The sequence below is a fragment of the Mustela nigripes genome, chromosome 13 (genome assembly GCF_022355385.1).
Source record: "Mustela nigripes isolate SB6536 chromosome 13, MUSNIG.SB6536, whole genome shotgun sequence".
NCBI classification, from domain to species: Eukaryota; Metazoa; Chordata; class Mammalia; order Carnivora; family Mustelidae; genus Mustela; species Mustela nigripes.
In genome coordinates, this window is record NC_081569.1 from 118,715,046 (window position 1) to 118,731,574 (window position 16,529).

The following is a 16,529-nucleotide window of genomic DNA, read 5'->3' on the forward strand; positions in this document are numbered from 1 at the left end:
GGTATTCTTTCCCCTTTCAGGTTTCCCCCTTCCTCCCTCCCGCACTCACTCCCAGCCTCTGATGGCTGCATTTGCAGCGAATCACAGAAATGTTGCTGATGTCAGCAGCTCTGAGACTGCATTAAAGGAGCCACTCTAAGGGGAAAATTATCCAGCGGGTGATGCTGAAAGGCAAAGCCATTTTGTAGGGTGTTTTGTAGAAACCGTTTTCCGCCTTTGATGGATTGCATTCATTTTTGCGACTTAGTAGGCACAGCGAAGGAAGAGCCATCTAAAATTTCTTTTTCATCCAAGTTGGTTTTTTTTTTTTTTTTTTTTTTTAAAATATAGGAGGTTTTAGTGGTTACGAAGCAAGCCAGGAGCTCTGGGTGGCTATCCCAGGGGCCCAGCGTACTAGGGTGTTGAGACTCCATCTCGGTGACCCCAGCACAAGGGTACAATGAGGGTACAGATCATCCTACATAAATGGTTTGTTCTTAAAGATATACACATATAAACCACAGCCCCTTTTAGTCGAACACGCAGCTTGCCGTTTCAGTGCTTTCCCCAGCAAATCCTCTCATAAAGTAGACAGCTGTCTTGCAAATGGATCCCCATGTACAATTTCAGGTCGTGTACAGTCAGATACACCTTAATATCTCTGTGACGTCTGTCTGGATGAGCGTTTCTGAGCAGGGAGATAGGGCAGCTGGCTGTGTGGCCCCGAGCTGAAGAAGGAAAGTGTAGGTTTGGAGCATCAGCGATCCCCAAGGCTGTTTGGATTCCCAGCAGCCTGGGTGAGGTCTCTGAGCAGAGAGAAAGAAAAACATAGAAGGGGGTGTCTCCAGTGGCTCCAGGAAAGGACAGAAAGAGGGGGAGTGGAGTCTGTGAGCTGGAGAGTGAAGTGTTGAACTTTGAATATAAGCTGGGTGGGGAGGGAAGAAAACAGAGTGGGGGGGGCACGAGAGAGTGAGAAGTGGGGGCAGGATGTGTTGTGGGGGTAGTCACGGGGAGAGAGCTGGGTGGATAGGGAGCTCAGGTCTGAAGTGGATTACTGAGGCAGGGTCATTTCTTGTGATGATGGCATTCGGGATGTGGCCATAGGAGGAGGCAGCTGTAGTGGAAACCACTGGTGCTCCTCCAGCCTTCCAGAACGTTCTTCCTGACCCCGTGTAACCCTCCTCCAGAGTCTATGCACTTCTCCCCCTGTAGCTTGTCCCTACAAAGAATCCCTTTTGAGAAGATTTTCCTAGGTCTACTGACATCTCTTACCAGGACGCTCCTGAGCATTTATGTCCCTCCAGGGATTTCTGTAGCCAGTGACTGACTAAGAGAGTTGGGACAAACTTGGAGAAGGCATTTATACTGCAGAGCTCCCTTGGGCTCAGGGGACAGGACTTCAGCTGGAACCCGTGCTTACTTGGCTTCCTATCCTTCCCAGCCCTGCTTCCCCACTCCTATAGGGGCTTTTCCTGGTGAAGCATTTCCCAAATAAATTGTTTCCACACCAATCTTCACCTTGGGATCTGCTTCTGGGGAACCGGCCTGAGTCACTGGTTGAAGTGGGTTGGAGATGATGGTAGTGGTGATGAAATCAAGGAAATGGGAGTTTGGGTATTGGATGGATTGTCTGTGAAACAACTGAAATATCTCGGGAGGAAAACAGGACCTGGACGAAAGCTTTAGGGCATCAAGGAGAGAAGGCAGCTCTACCACTGATAGCCATGAGAAGAGGAAAAAGTGGAGGAATCAGAGGATTTGGATCTCAAAGGAACAGGGATTTGGACATGAGGGTATGGGGTGTTATTTTTCTGGGACAGGTTGGCCCTGAAATTGTGGACAAGGGAGACTGAACAACCTCTACCTGAATGCCACACTCAGAGGACAGTGTCCTCAGGGGAAGCCCAGGTGTCACTGAAGAAGATGGAGGAAGGTTCCCTCAAGATGCTGAGAAAGTTGGAGAGGTCTTTAGTCTGGTGGACCTGAGATGTCTTTGGAAATGTTTGGGATGGGAAGGGAAGGTTGGATCAGAGCAGAGGAAGCAGAGAGTAGAAGAGGGATTAAAGCTACATTGGACATTGGGGAGGGTATGTGCTTTGGTGAGTGCTGTGAAGTGTGTAAACCTGGCGATTCACAGACCTATACCCCTGGGGATAAAAATACATGTTTATAAAAAAATAAAAAATTAAAAAAAAAAGCTACATTGGAGAATCAAAGCTAGGGGGAAGCTTACATCCACTGGTTTCTCTGTCCCTGGGCTTCTCAAAAGAATTGGTCCCTTGAGCTTCCTGGCAGATGGTGATTTGGCAGCCTGGATACTGAGCGTGGAGATCCCTATTACTCTTGGCACAGAGTTGGCATGTATTTGTTGAATAAGTGAATAAATGGCACATGAAGTTTCTAAATGCCCCTCCTTCTTCATCACTGGAAAACATTAGTGTCCTGATCACCTCTGTATTTTATGCTCTGATAAATGTGGAATTTTCAAAGAATCTCTAGCTGCTTCTGTCAGCATCATTGGGTGGGATGCAGTGAACAGATTTCTTTAGGTTAGGGAATCAGGCAGTGTACTGGCTTAGAGACTTAAGTCATAGGATCTTTCTGCCAAATGGATTAACATGCGTTTTTCAGTTTTGTTTTCTACTGTGGGTCTATAAAACCAATTGGTTCAATTAGTACAACCACTTGTGATCTACCCAAGGAAGTTTGCCGGGGTCAGAGGGCAGCATGTGGGGGGGGGGCGGGGCTGGGGAAGGAAGAGGGCCCTGAGCACATGGGGCGTTGGAGGCCATGTAAACGGTGTGGAAGTAATTCTGGGGTTTTAAGCAGGAGCAGGATTAGAGTTTTAGAAGGATTCCCCTGCTCCAGGCTACTTGGGAAAGGTCCTCCTTCCTGGAGCCCGTGAGGAGAGGTAGCTGCTTTTGACGAAACATCTGGGAAAAGCAAACCTCTTTCTGGAAGGAATAGGTCCTGACAATGGGATTTAAAACACTTGGTCCCAGGGTAAAGAAGATATTTTGGGAACTACAGCTGCTTATATTATTTTTAATCCAGAAGGTAAGGGGAAAAACCTCTTTTTTTTTTTTTTTAAATGCTCTAGTTAACTTAAATTATGGAGGAAAAAACTTAGAGTAAGATACAAAGTATGGGGCTGCCTCTGTGGCTCAGTGGGTTAAGCCTCTGCCTTCGGCTCAGGTCATGATCTCAGGGTCCTGGGATGGAGCCCCACATTGGACTCTCTGCTCAGTGGGGAGCCTGCTTCCTCCTCTCTCTCTCTCTCTCTGCCTGCCTCTGCCTACTTGTGATCTCTGTCTGTCAAATAAATAAATAAAAATCTTAAAGAAAAAAATAAGAGACAAAATATTATTCAGGAAGCATTTTGGAACTAGACAACAGAGCCCCAACCATAGCTTTGTGCCTTCAGACGTTGACCATACAGTCACGACAGAGGGGTCCATTGCACCAGCATGGTGGAGTGTGGGGCCTGTTGGGAAAACCACAAAGTAGGGAGCCCCAGATCTTGGAAGAAGAGCAGGGCCATGGAAAAGGACAAGGCTGTTCTGACCAGCTCAGCATGGACAAGGAGGAGCCCTGGTCCTGGGCTCTTTCTCGTCTTCCCTAGGAATTGAACAAATCATGAGGAGCTCTCCTTAGACTGTTTCAATGTCTGAGAACTTTAACCCCTTGGCTCTGAATGTCTGTCTGGGGAAAAAAGTACTACAGTACTGGGGCTACTCATAGTACCAGATTCAGTGAATTCTGCAGTCAGATTTTCTGTTGGGGAAGTGTATAAAATTGATATCACAAATGCTGGTAAATTTATGGATGAATGCATGAATGAATTCAGGAATGGAGTAAGTTATAAGTAGGAGCAACTCAGTTGTAGGCACTGTGCTAGGCACCACAATGAGACATAAGGAGAGCATAGAGGAAGGACATCTGATTATATTGGGGGGTGGGCAGTCAGAGAAGACTTCCTGGAGGTGGTGACACATGAAGTGACTCAAGGAGTAGGAGGTATTGTGGGCCAGATAAAGAGTGGGGAGAAGAAAGGTATCTGGGAAGCAAGACAGCCCTAAGGGCCACATCAGCAGGTGGCTCAGCATGCAAGGGTCAGGGTACTGCTTGGTTTGGCAGGGTCAAAGGTTGTGTGTGGGGGCGTGGCAGCAGGTGAGGCTGGGGAGACAGGCAGGCACCAGATCCTGGAAGGAGCCTGTGCTCTAACAAATCACTATGGTGCCTTCAGAGGAGCACAGGTGTCAGGTGGCCAAGATCAGAGTCACCCCTGGAAGAGCGCCACCTGGCTGCGATGTGGAGGATGGATTCGAGGAGGCAGGACTGGAGGCTTTGGAAGTGATTCTGGTGAGAGAAGACAGGGTCTGCCCTAAAGGGAGAGGAGGGGACAGATGAGAGTCAAGGTGGCAGCATGTTCTCAGCTCCCTTTAGTCTGGTTTCCTTTTGTCTTGGTTCCCTGTCTCTAAAGGGTCCCAGAAATTTCCCGATGCCTTGGTCTCTTCTATCTGGGTGCAAAGCCTGGCGTTTTAAGAGGACCAGGTGAGGGGCGCCTGGGTGGCTCAGTGGGTTAAGCCTCTGCCTTCGGCTCAGGTCATGATCTCAGGTGCTGGGATCGAGTCCCGCATCGGGCTCTCTGCTCAGTGGGGAGCCTGCTTCCTCCTCTCTCTCTGCCTGCCTCTCTGCCTACCTGTGATCTCTGTCTGTCAAATAAATAAAATCTTTAAGAGGACCAGGTGGGAGAAATCCCTGAACCCAAAGGAAAAAATCTTTTCTGCGGTGGCCTTCTGGGGACATGCATGGCTTGCTCACTTAGTGTGTATAGACTGTCTCTGTGTTCTTATCAGGACTAGTCTGAGCCCCCTTAAGGTATGGCTGTCGGATGGAAACGGAAAGAACAAGGTCTGGCTGTTGGCATATGTGGCATCAGAAGGACCTCGCATATTCTCTCTGTTCTTCTCAGAGGACGGTCATGGTGAAACCGGCTGCTGTGAGGCTCCACAGCGTTCCTTCTTCCCGACACCCACCCTCTGCACTTGCCTCAAGTCCACGTACTGGGGATTCTGGGCTCAGCGTTCCGCTGGAGCTCTCTGGACTCTGAGCTGCCAGTGTAGGTGGCCCTGGACCCATGCCAGGCCTGGGAGGGTTGGGGGGAGGGCAGGAGTTCTCTGCTTCTCGTCAGTGTGTTGCAATCTGTTGTACTTTGCCTGGGTCAATAGGCAGAGTCACGTTGCTGTGGGACAGCGGCATCTCTGAGGTGGCTGCCTTTCATGTTCCCAAGAAACCCTGAGTCCGGGGGATGTCATTTGTTTCAAGTGGCGTGGAGGAGTGGAGGCACTTGGGGTTGGGTGTCTGACCATGGGTCCAAGGGTGCCGCTGCCCCGGGGCCTTCAAGCCTCACCTGGCAAGGGGGACAGATAATGACAAGCGCTCTCCACACAAGGTCTCGTGATGATGCACTAGGTTCGTGCTTGTGTAAGATCCTCGTCCACTCTCCCACGGACTCTGAAGGCTGGGATGGGTCCTATTCCTTTCCGTGTCCCCCAGCGCCAAGTATGGCACCCGGCTGACTCCAGGGTTTGTTGACTGAGTGCAAGAACGGGAAGGAAGTACAGGGCACGGGAAAGTCTGAAAAATTCAAAACTACCACGAACCGGGGCGCCTGGGTGGCTCAATTGGTTGGACGACTGCCTTCGGCTCGGGTCATGATCCTGGAGTCCCGGGATCGAGTCCCACATCGGGCTCCCAGCTCCATGGGGAATCTGCTTCTCCCTCTGACTTTCTCCTTGCTCATGCTCTCTCTCACTGTCTCTCTCTCAAATAAATAAATAAAATCTTTAAAAAAAAAAAAAACTACCACAAACCTCCTCAACTTCTCAAAAGAAGCAGATTTCCGCGCGTGCTCGCGTATCTACCTGAGTTTAGGTGAAAGTGGAATGGGCGAGCCTTTGTGAGGAAATATTTTAAAACGAAAATTGACTGAAGGAATATTGTCCTCCCCGCCTTTCCCTTCTCATCACTTCTGGGCCATGCGTTTGCTGCCAGATACTTTTCCGGGGGAGTCATGAGGAACGATCTGTCATTACTTTCTACGCCCCATCTATTATTGATACATTTCAGATAAAAGGGCCCTTTCCACCAGGGGAATGTCTTTGTTTCCTATTCTTCTGTGCCTACGCTCCAGAAGAGAACTGACTTTGAAGTCAGATTATTTTCATTTTAATCCCGACTCCCCCGCTTTCTGCCCCCTTGACCTCTGGTTAGCCATGTACTCTCTCCAGGACTCAGTTTCTTTATCTGCAAAGCGGGGATACGCGGTGGCTATGACCGTGCATGTGCCTTGCAGCCCTGCCGTGGAGTCCTTACTATCCACCTTCAGCAGATAAAGAAACAGAGAAAGTAAATGGTCAACCAGACACGGATGGCTTCGGGACTGAAACTCTCCTGGTGCTTTGGAAACTTGGGATTGGTGGATTCTATTCAGACTCTGCTCCTGGGGACAGCCTCTTAGCAAACTGGCATCAGGAATTGGTCTGAGAAAGACCTTTGTCAGGCCCAATTCTGCTCAGCCTCAGGGGTGCTAGAAGTCCCAGAAGCCCAGCGGCAGCTGACCTCTGAGCTCAAGGCTGCCACTGGGCTTCCTCCTAATGTCTCGTCACCTGACACTGTGAAGGATGTTCCCTAAGTAGGTTATCAAACCCCTGAAGCCGGGAGGGACTCTGACTTAGCCCCACCAGAGCTTGGCGCCTCCTGCTGACTTGGCATTAAGTAAATGCTAGTCGCTGAGGATGGTGGGGTTTCGGGTGGGCCTTTTGTTTAGAGTCTGAAGGAGTTAACAACAACAACAACAACAACAACAGAAAACAAACATTTGCTCTATGCCAGGCGCTGTGCCAAGAAATGGAGATCCAACAATCAAATGACAAGCTTTCAGAATCCCTGGAAATCCTAGGGATTTCCTGGCTTGTGGGGAGACAGGCATGCCGAGTCTGCCTGGATAGTCCAGGACGACTTCACGGGGCAGGCGGCTTTGAGCTGAGACTGAGGAGGGTGGGAGTCTCCCAGGCATGTGAAGATGGGGAGGGAGCTCCCGGCCAAAGGAACATCCATGGACTGCGGAGGCATGGCCAGAGCATTGCTATGTTGGGGCACCTGCTGTGGAGGGCTGCAGGAGTGCCTGGCTCTTTCCCACTGAGCACCCCTCCCCCACATTGTATGTGTGGTTTCGATGTGCCAAGGTCTCCTCCTTTTATTCCTCATTCAATCAGCATATTGTGTGCCAGGCACCGTACAAGACACTGGGTACAGAGCTGAGAGGGTAGGCCTGGGTCCTGCCCTCCTGAAGCTCTAAGTCCAATGACAAGTAAACAGCCCAGTGAGTGTGGACCAGAGCGACCTAACCTAGCAGAGGTCAGAGACCTAACCTAGAGGGGCATATGAGTTTCCTATTGCTGCTGTAACAGATTGCCATCATTTTAGTAGCTTAACGCAATGCCTATTTATTATGTTGTGATTCTGGAGGTCAGAAGTTCCAAATCTGTCTCATTGGGCCAAAATTAAGGTGTCGGCAGGGCTAGATCCTTCTGGAGCCTCTAGGGGAGAGTCTCTTCCTTGTCTTTTCTGGTTTCTAGGAGCTGATTTCATCCCTTGGCTTGTCACCCCTGCTTCTTTTCTTACGTGCTTTCTTTCTCTGATCCTCCTGCCTCTCTTTTGTGATTACATTGGGCCGACAAGGGTACTCTGGCTAATTCCTTATCTCTCCATCCTTAACTTAATCACATTTGCAAAGTTCCTTTTGTTAAGGTGATGTAGGCAGAGGGCCCAGGGATTAGGATGTGAACCTCTTCAGAGAGGCAGCAGGGAGGGTTATGAGTGGGAAATGTGGAGGCAACGTTGAAAGAAACCTAGACAAGATGTAGTTCAGTATCAACAAAGGTTGATAGGAGCCTGAAAGTCGTGTTCTGCGGGGAAGGACTAGCAAGAATATGATGCCCATGGTGCTGATTCGGACTCTGAAATCTTTCAGTGAGAGATTCCAGATGGTTTTGCAGTCAGTGAGTCAGAAGGAAATCTAACATTTTACGATTTTATTTGCTAGGATCACGTCCAATTAAAGGTTGATGTTCTGCTTGGTTTTCAAAGAGAAAAGTGATTTTAAGGCTGCAGGAGGAAAGGCAGGTATTTGCAGACCTGGATTCCTTGAGGTGGCCACCCTTCTGGCTGGGTGTCCTCAGGGTCATTGGTGTTCTGCACAGGGAGGGAGTGACATTCTGTGCTTTTGTTTGTCTTGAGTTTCCGAAGGCAGAGAGCGAGCAGTCCGCTCTCTGGAGTGGGACTGTTTGCTCCACTTAGGTAATTACCTAATACCATCCCCTAATACCTTATTTACACAACAGCCAGGCTGCTCTATGACAGAGGCCATAATAAGCATTTGTGTAATAAAGGTAGAGGAAAATCGAACGTGTTGCTATTCACTGCTGCACAAGACAGATCTCTAAAGTGCATGATAGCGTCGTGTGTGCAACACGACCCTGCTCTTCCTGCCATTCTAGAAAAGCCTCCAGCTTCACAAATTTATTTCCAAGGTAATGAGATTGCCCTTCTAGAGACGAGGGACTTTTGAGAATTAGATGTGTTCTCAAACCGAGGGGAAATTTCTTTTCCAAAGGCTTCTTACTGGAGGAAAATAGACACAAAATTCGGTCACTAAAGTCATTGCATTTTCTGTTGAGAAATGTGCTTAGAATTTATTTTATGATTCTTATATTTTTCTAGGAGACCAAGTTACTTGACATGCAACATCACTTATTGTTTACTTCCCTCTATCCAGTCCCCGGTTTGTTTGTTTGTTTGTTTTTTCACTTTGATCATCTTCTGAAACCCAAACTTTCTTTTAAAGATTTTTTATGTATTTACTCGACAGACAGAGATCACAAGTAGGCAGAGAGGCAGGCAGAGAGAGAGGAGGAAGCAGGCTCCCAACTGAACAGATAGCTTGATGTGGGACTCTGTCCCAGGACCCTGGGATCATGACCTGAGCCGAAGGCAGAGGCTTTAACCCTCTGAGCCACCCAGGCACCCCTGAAACCCACACTTTCTTTACTGTGTCTGAGTATTGACTCGTCTGCCTGATAGCAAGCTTGCTCTTCTTCCCTTTGTTTTGTGACCAGGACCGGATGAAAGGGACTCTGAAACTCGTTAGATGTTCATCTCCTCTTTGCTCTTGGTGTCCTCCGTCCTCAGTGGGTGGACAGAGTAGCTGGGCATCCGTCTCCTATTTATTCCCTCTCCAAGTTGCACAGCGTGTCTGTTTTTCAAATATGATGGTCTGTCCTGCATCTTACACATTGTTTATCCGAGGAAGCTTGAGAGAAGAGATGAATTATAAAACACGGAGACTTGGCTTTCAAAATTGGGCCCTTGCAGAGAAATGTAAGAATGTTGAACTCAGTTACTACTCCTTTTTTGAAACCCCCGAACTCCTGGGGCTCCTTTTCCAAGAACTCAAACAGGCATCTCACCGCTGATCAGATTCCCTCGCTGCCCAGCCTGGTGAACCAGGTTTTCAACCTCCCGTTTGAAAGCTGGCTTGAGAAAGACATCTGTGCTTTGTTTCTGACAAGTCGTGTGTCTTGTATTTATCAACAAACTCTCTCTTCTTCTGTCCCCTGCCCTGTTTCTCAGTGGCCGTTCCGGCAGCAGCGCCCCCCGTGGGCCAGCCCAAAGGTGCCACTAACGGGCCCTACGCCACCCCACGCCTCTCCATCTCCTCCCGAGCCACGGTGGTAGCCAGGATGGAAGGCGCCTCCCAGGGGGGCCTGCAGACCGTCATGAAGTGGAAAACCGTCGTCGCGATCTTCGTGGTTGTGGTGGTCTACCTTGTCACTGGCGGTCTGGTCTTCCGGGCCTTGGAGCAGCCCTTCGAGAGCAGCCAGAAGAACACCATTGCCTTGGAGAAGGCGGAATTCCTGCGGGATCATATCTGCGTGAGCCCCCAGGAGCTGGAGACGCTGATCCAGGTGAGTGGGGAGCGAGGCAGCCACAACTGAAGGGACAGCTGCGGTTTTGTCCTTCGAGCTCACTGAGTTTGCTTCCGGTTGAGATGCTTCTGATGGTGGTGGTGGATTAGGGAGGGTCTCTCCGGGGAGGTGGCATTTGAGCTGGGACCTCAAAGGAGCCAGAGAGTGAGACATGCAATTCTGTGGGGGTATGGGGCCAGGCGTGCAGCAGCCTCCATGTGGCGATGTTAGGAGCAGGCTGGGTTTTGCCACACCTGCTTTTGGATGAGGTGGCTGGAGGCAGCAGTGGGCAAAAGGGCTTTGGATTTTCAAATCCAAGGCCACCTCTGTGTGCTGATTAGCTTCCTGGTTTGGAAGTTGGTGTAGGATGCTGGGCTAAGAGAGTGCTTTAGAAGCCAAAGAAGGAATTTTAAACAAGCAGGGATGTATTAACGTGCGCTTCCCCCCCACCCCCCACCGAGATCGCGGGAGGGGGGCCATGGGAGGCTGTTGGTACTCAGCAGAGTCGTTTGGGTGAGCTTATGGGGACGAAATAACAAAAATAGCAGTAGTAGTAATAATCAGGATTGCTGCTTTGAACATATTGCATCAGGCACTGACTGAGGTCCTCGCAGACCTTGGATATTAAGAAAAAATATCCATAAACAGATAGAGGCAGAGACCTTTGGGCTACCATCTAGAGAAGCAGGGCAATGAAAGTGGGGGTGGGGTGTTTGGGAGGGTCATGGGAGACAGAGTCATCTTGGGTGGTGTGATGGGAGCAGATAAAACAGGAGGCTCCAGAAGCCTGGGAAGGGCAGAGAGCCTCGTCCCAGAGGGAGGAAGGGGAGTGGTTGGGAGCCCAGTTGGGCGGCTTCATTGTTCAGTAGATGGAGGATGAGTAAGAAGGATGAGAAAGAAGTCTCCTGTGACTCCTTCCGGTCTGGGGCTATGTGCATTAAATTCTAATGGCTACTACAATCCAGGATATTGCAGGATTGCGAGACTGACCTGGTTATTTGTATAATTATTTCAAAGTACATTGATAGGGTATGGGAATTTTGGAGCTCCTTATGATCTGGAAATTTCATAGCAATTTTATTCCTTTAAAGAAATTTTGATAATCTGACTTGACTCTTATAAATAATTAGAAATATACATTTCTCCACCCCCGGGAATAAATATAATTTCATATCTATGATCCTATAATTTTGACTAAAAAGAAAATTTTAAATGCAAAAATCAAAGGGCAGTATTTCATATTATTCTTTCTTAGATAGCTTTTTGTCTTTTTCTCCCTCTTTTCATGAGAAAATGGTATCAAATTTGTGATAATGGGTATTGTACCAATCTGTGTCAGATTTAAGAATGTCATAGAAAATGAGGGAAACAATTCTGGAATACTTTTAAATAAGAATGGAGATATACATGTTGCTGTGATATGCAGTGAGATCCTTTCTATTTAGTTGCAATACATAAAATAACCTAAAAAGTGTTCCAAATTGAATCTAGATTCATGCTTGGATTTTTCCTTTCTAAGACAGTGAGGTCTTGAGGAAAAGATTATGTCATATTATCTTTGTATCTAGGTGTAGCCTATGCATTGCTTTGTATCTAATTATTGCCGGACAGAGAAATCACTTTGGATTGAGATATCAAACTAAATGTATAACATTGGTGATACCACGAGATATCTGAGATTACTCATGCACTGGTTTATTTGTTTATGTATTTCCATTCTTTGGCTCTCTCCTTCATGAAAGAACTCAGAGGCCAGAAGGGACAGGAAGGGAGCATGTAGAGATTCTAATTCTAGTGCTGCCATTAAAACTTGTCCCCTGCTTTGGTGTCAAAAGTTGCTCTGGGAAATGAGGGTGTGTTTGTGTATGAGTGTGTGTATGCATGTGAACACACATGCATCTTTAAGATCATTTCTGTAATAATTAAAAAAAGCTACCCTGCATTAGATACGTGCTACAAGCCAGATACCTTACACTCATTATCTCATTTAATCATTCCAGCAACCCTCTAAGTTGGCACTATTACACCCATTTTATAGGTCAGGAAGGCGATTCTAAAATAGCAGAGTAACTTCCCAACCCCCAATGTGGCCGAGTTGGGAGTCAAAGTGAGGTCTGTTTGACCTTGCCCTTCCTCCCACGATGAGTCTATAAGGTCTTCAAGTGGTCTTGCTTTATCGTAAAATCAGCTCTCTCTTAAACATTTGCTTTGTGTTTAACGCTTGCCAGAATTTTAAGAGTCAAGAAGCATTGGAGTTCCCCGCTTCCTAACAGAAAGCATCTCTCTCTGTCTTCTCCCCACACCCACTGAGTGTGAGCCTTGGGTTTGGGATACTTTAAGATCTCCTGCCACTGTGATGTAAGGGTTTATACGTGGGTTTATTTACAGTCTTTTTCATAACACAGGTTAAGCAGATTTAAATGCTGAGTCTGTGTTAATCAAGAACAAGTTGATCATGGTTTGCCTTTCAGTTCACTGATTCCTTCCCAGGATGAAAATGTCCACACTTATGGACAAGGGGGAGCATTCTCTCACTTTCTGTGTCTGAGCAGCATTGTGTATAGTGCTCACAAGACACTTCTTGGAAGAGTTTTCAGCATGTTATGTTCCAAACTGGAAACATAGTATTATTGTACTTCACCGAAGTCTGGAAGGAGTGACTGACAGGTATAAAAAATGATATTGATGGTATTTATCTGGTAATGTCAGGATCCTTGACTGGATTGAGTGAACTCCTCATAAGGTAAGCTAGAAGGTGTAATTCGTGTTATTAATAACAAAAACAGAGTACCCAGAACCGCTTAACTCCCATGAAGTGCCGTAGCTGAAAATGGCCATAGCTGGGGGAATGGTCTTCCAAAAGAATTAAACCACTGGTGTGGGGCACCTGGGTGGCTCAGTGGGTTCAAGCCTCTGCCTTTGGCTCAGGTCATGATCTCAGGGTCCTGGGATCGAGCCCCGCATTGGGCTCTCTGCTCAGCGGGGAGTCTGCTTCCTTTCCTCTTTCTCTGCCTGCCTCTCTGCTTACTTGTGACCTCTGTCTGTCAAATAAATAAATAAAAATTAGAAAAACAGAACAACAACAACCAAAAAACCACTAGTGTGGGGTGCCATGGGACTCCAGAGGAGACTGATGGGTCAATGTCCTGAACCTGATTGCTGTTATGGAGGGAACTATCTCACTGAGGAATTCATACATACATTCTGGAAGTTCCTATTGTGTTCTTGTGTTATCAGCTCACATGCGAGGTGCTGGGGATAGAAAAGAGAATAAAATACACCATGAACAAGTTACTAACCTCTCTGTGATCCAACTTCATTATCAATAAAACGTGCCTAAAATCCCTCATCCTTGGGGTGTTGAGAGGATTAAATTCTGTAATTCATGAGAAGGGCTTTGAACAATGTTTGGTAGGTGGTAAGAGCTGAAAAAAAAAAAAAAAGATTGTTCTTTCTGCTGCAGCTGCTTCTAGTATTGTTCTGGGAGCTGAGTTTCAGGCAGTGGTTCTTTTTTTTTTTTTAATTGTTTATTTAAATTCCAGTTACTTAACATACAGTGTTTTATCAGTTCAGATGTACAATATAGCCATTCAACAGTTCCCTACGTCCCCTGGACGTTTGAGGGGTTTCGCCCCCCAGGGGGCATCTGACAACATCTGGAGACATTTTTGGTTGTCGTGACTGGAGGGATTGCTAAAGGGATGTGGTGAGTAGAGACCAGGGAGGCTGCTGAACGTCCTCAGTGCGCGGGACAGCCCCCGGCAGAGCAAGCAATTAATCCAGTCAAAAGTCAACAGTGCTGAGGTCAAGAAACTCAGAGAGAAGAGGTGCATAAACCAACAGTGGGAATTTACTGCAATGGAGCTTCCCCCCAGTGTTATGGTGGTATAACTGACATACATCACTGAAAGGCTTAAGGTGTACAGAAGAAAGGTTTGAACATATACTGTGAAATGAATACCGCTGTTTGCTTGGCATCCATCACCGAGTATAGATACAATAAAGAACAAAAGCAAAAAGCAAAAAAAAAAAAAAAAGCCAACATTTCTCCTTGTGGTGAGAACCCTCAAGACTGACTCTCTTAACACTTTAACTGTGTATCACATAGCGGTGTTAGCTATAGTCATCAGGCTGTGTTTTACATCCCTAGGACCTATGTGTCTTACAACCCGAAGCTGGTGCCTTTTGACCACCTTCTTCTGATTCCCCCTAATTCCACTTTTGGCTTTTGATCTCTTTTTCTATGAGTTTTGTTGTTGTTGTTGTTTGTTTGTTTTTTGCTTTGTTTCTTGTGTTTTTTTTTTGAAAATTATTTTATTTTATTTTTTAGATTTCCACATACAAGGGAGATCCTAAAGTGTTTGTCTTTCTCTGTCTTATTTTACTTAGCCTCATGCCATCACGGTCCGTTCATACTCCAATGGGTCTATGTACTACAGTTTCTCTACCCACCCCTCTGTTGATGGGCACTTGGGTTGTTTCTGGGTCTTCTCTATTGTAAATAATGCTACTATGAGCGTGAGGGTGTGTGTATTTTTTCAAGTTAGTGTTTTTGATTTTTTTGGACATATTCCCAGAAGTGGAATTGCTGGCTCATATGGCCATTCTATTTTTAACTTTTTAAGGCTCTTCCATACTGTTTTCCTCAGTGGCTGTACCAGTCTGCATTCCCACCAGCAGGGCACAAATCTTCTCTCTTCTCCATATCCCCACCCGCAGTGGTTGCCTCTTGTCTTTTTGATGATGACCAGAGTGGAGCTATTTGAAGTACATAAAAAATGTGGGCCCCAGCAAGGCAAATGGAGGTCAGGGAGGTTTCTTTTCTTTTTTTTTTTTAAAGTGATTATGCTCATTTATTACTTTTTTCCCAATATGATTTACTTAATTACAAACATATATAATTTGATTTTAATAACAACTGTATTTCATTCTTTTTGATTCTCATAGTAATTATTCATACTTTTATTGAGCTATAATTGACAATCAATAAATTACATATATTTATTTTTTTTAAATGTATTTATTTATTTTATTTTTTATAAACATATAATATATTTTTATCCCCAGGAGTACAGGTCTGTGAATTGCCAGGTTTACACACTTCACAGCACTCACCATAGCACATACCCTCCCCAATGTCCATAACCACATCCCCCTTCTCGCAACCCCCTTCCCCTCAGCAACCCTCAGTTTGTTTTGTGAGATTAAGAGTCACTTATGGTTTATCTCCCTCCCAATCCCATCTTGTTTCATTTATTCTTCTCTTACCCCCTTAACCCCCCATGTTGCATCTCCACTTCCTCATATCAGAGAGATCATATGATAGTTGTCTTTCTCTGATTGACTTATTTCGCTAAGCATGATACCCTCTAGTTCCAACCATGTCGTTGCAAATGGCAAGATTTCATTTCTTTTGATGGCTGCATAGTATTCCATTGTGTATATATACCACATCTTCTTTATCCATTCATCTGTTGATGACATCTAGGTTCTTTAGGGAGGTTTCTGTGACTATTTATCTCTTTTAGTCCTTACAACTATTCTAGAATGATGGTCTTTTGTGCCCATTTACAGATGAGGAAACTGAGACAGCAGGCAGCAAAGTCACATGCTCAGTGTCGCCCATTTAGTAAGCAGAAGTTCTAGGATTTATTCCTGGGCAATCTGACCACAGATCCTAGGCTTTTAACCACCACATACTCAAACAGAAACATGGTCATTCTGCCGGCTCTGGGTAAAAGGCATCCCAGGGGTGTGTGTGGCCCATTGAGAGAGCTTCACATGGTCAGTGTGGCTAGAGCTGTGGGGAGCTCTCAGGTCCCAGCAGCGGGGAGAGGTGGTAGATGGAGGCTGGAGAGGCGAGTCGGGCTGGATTTGGGAGCTGCCCTTAGAGCCTTGCCGAGGAGTTGGGCTTTATGCCCTGGGAAGTGGGAAGTCACTGCAAAGTTTAAGAAAGGCAGTGACATGATGAAAATTATTTTTTGGAATAACAATTCTTTTTTAGCAGTGGGGACTTTGAGTTAGCGGAAGAAGACACTGAAGGAAGGAAGACCCTTTAGAAGAATATTAGAACATCGGTGAGAGAGGCTGAGACACAGAGAAGGGGCCACATGGAAGAGAGTCAGACAAAGAAAACTTGCAAGTGACTTATTCCCACTCAGCAGAGATTTCTGGAGAGCTCAGGGCTCCGCACCTCTCCTTGTTCAAGCAGAGCCCTGTGGGCAATGTAGCTGGCAATGAGCACCCAAGCTCAGCACTTTCCCCTCTTGTGTTAAATCTCATTCCTACTTCCCAGCTGGGTGACTTGGGGAATATTCACCCCAGGCCTCAGCTTCCCATCTGTCGACTGGAGATGGTGGTATTCCTGTCCACCTGTTAGGGCGGTCTGAATTGTGGGCAAAAAGTTCAGTTACTTTTACTGTTGTGATTACTATTATTTATTTGTTAGGGAAGAAAGAAAAAAAGAAACCAGAAAGCCCCTAAGGTATATCCATCCTGGGAGCCTGTTAAGGGCACAGA

The 16,529-nt window shown here is 46.5% G+C and overlaps 1 protein-coding gene across 6 annotated transcripts in view; it reads left to right on the forward strand.

Moving 5' to 3' along the window:
* KCNK10 (potassium two pore domain channel subfamily K member 10) overlaps positions 1 to 16,529 on the forward strand; it is a 133,703-nt gene that overhangs the window by 53,207 nt on the left and 63,967 nt on the right. For all 6 annotated transcript variants that reach the window (XM_059373572.1, XM_059373571.1, XM_059373570.1 and 3 more), the window contains one exon: positions 9,676 to 10,010. In XM_059373572.1, coding sequence (XP_059229555.1) covers positions 9,676 to 10,010 — 335 coding nt within the window. The remainder of the gene's footprint in view (positions 1 to 9,675; positions 10,011 to 16,529) is intronic.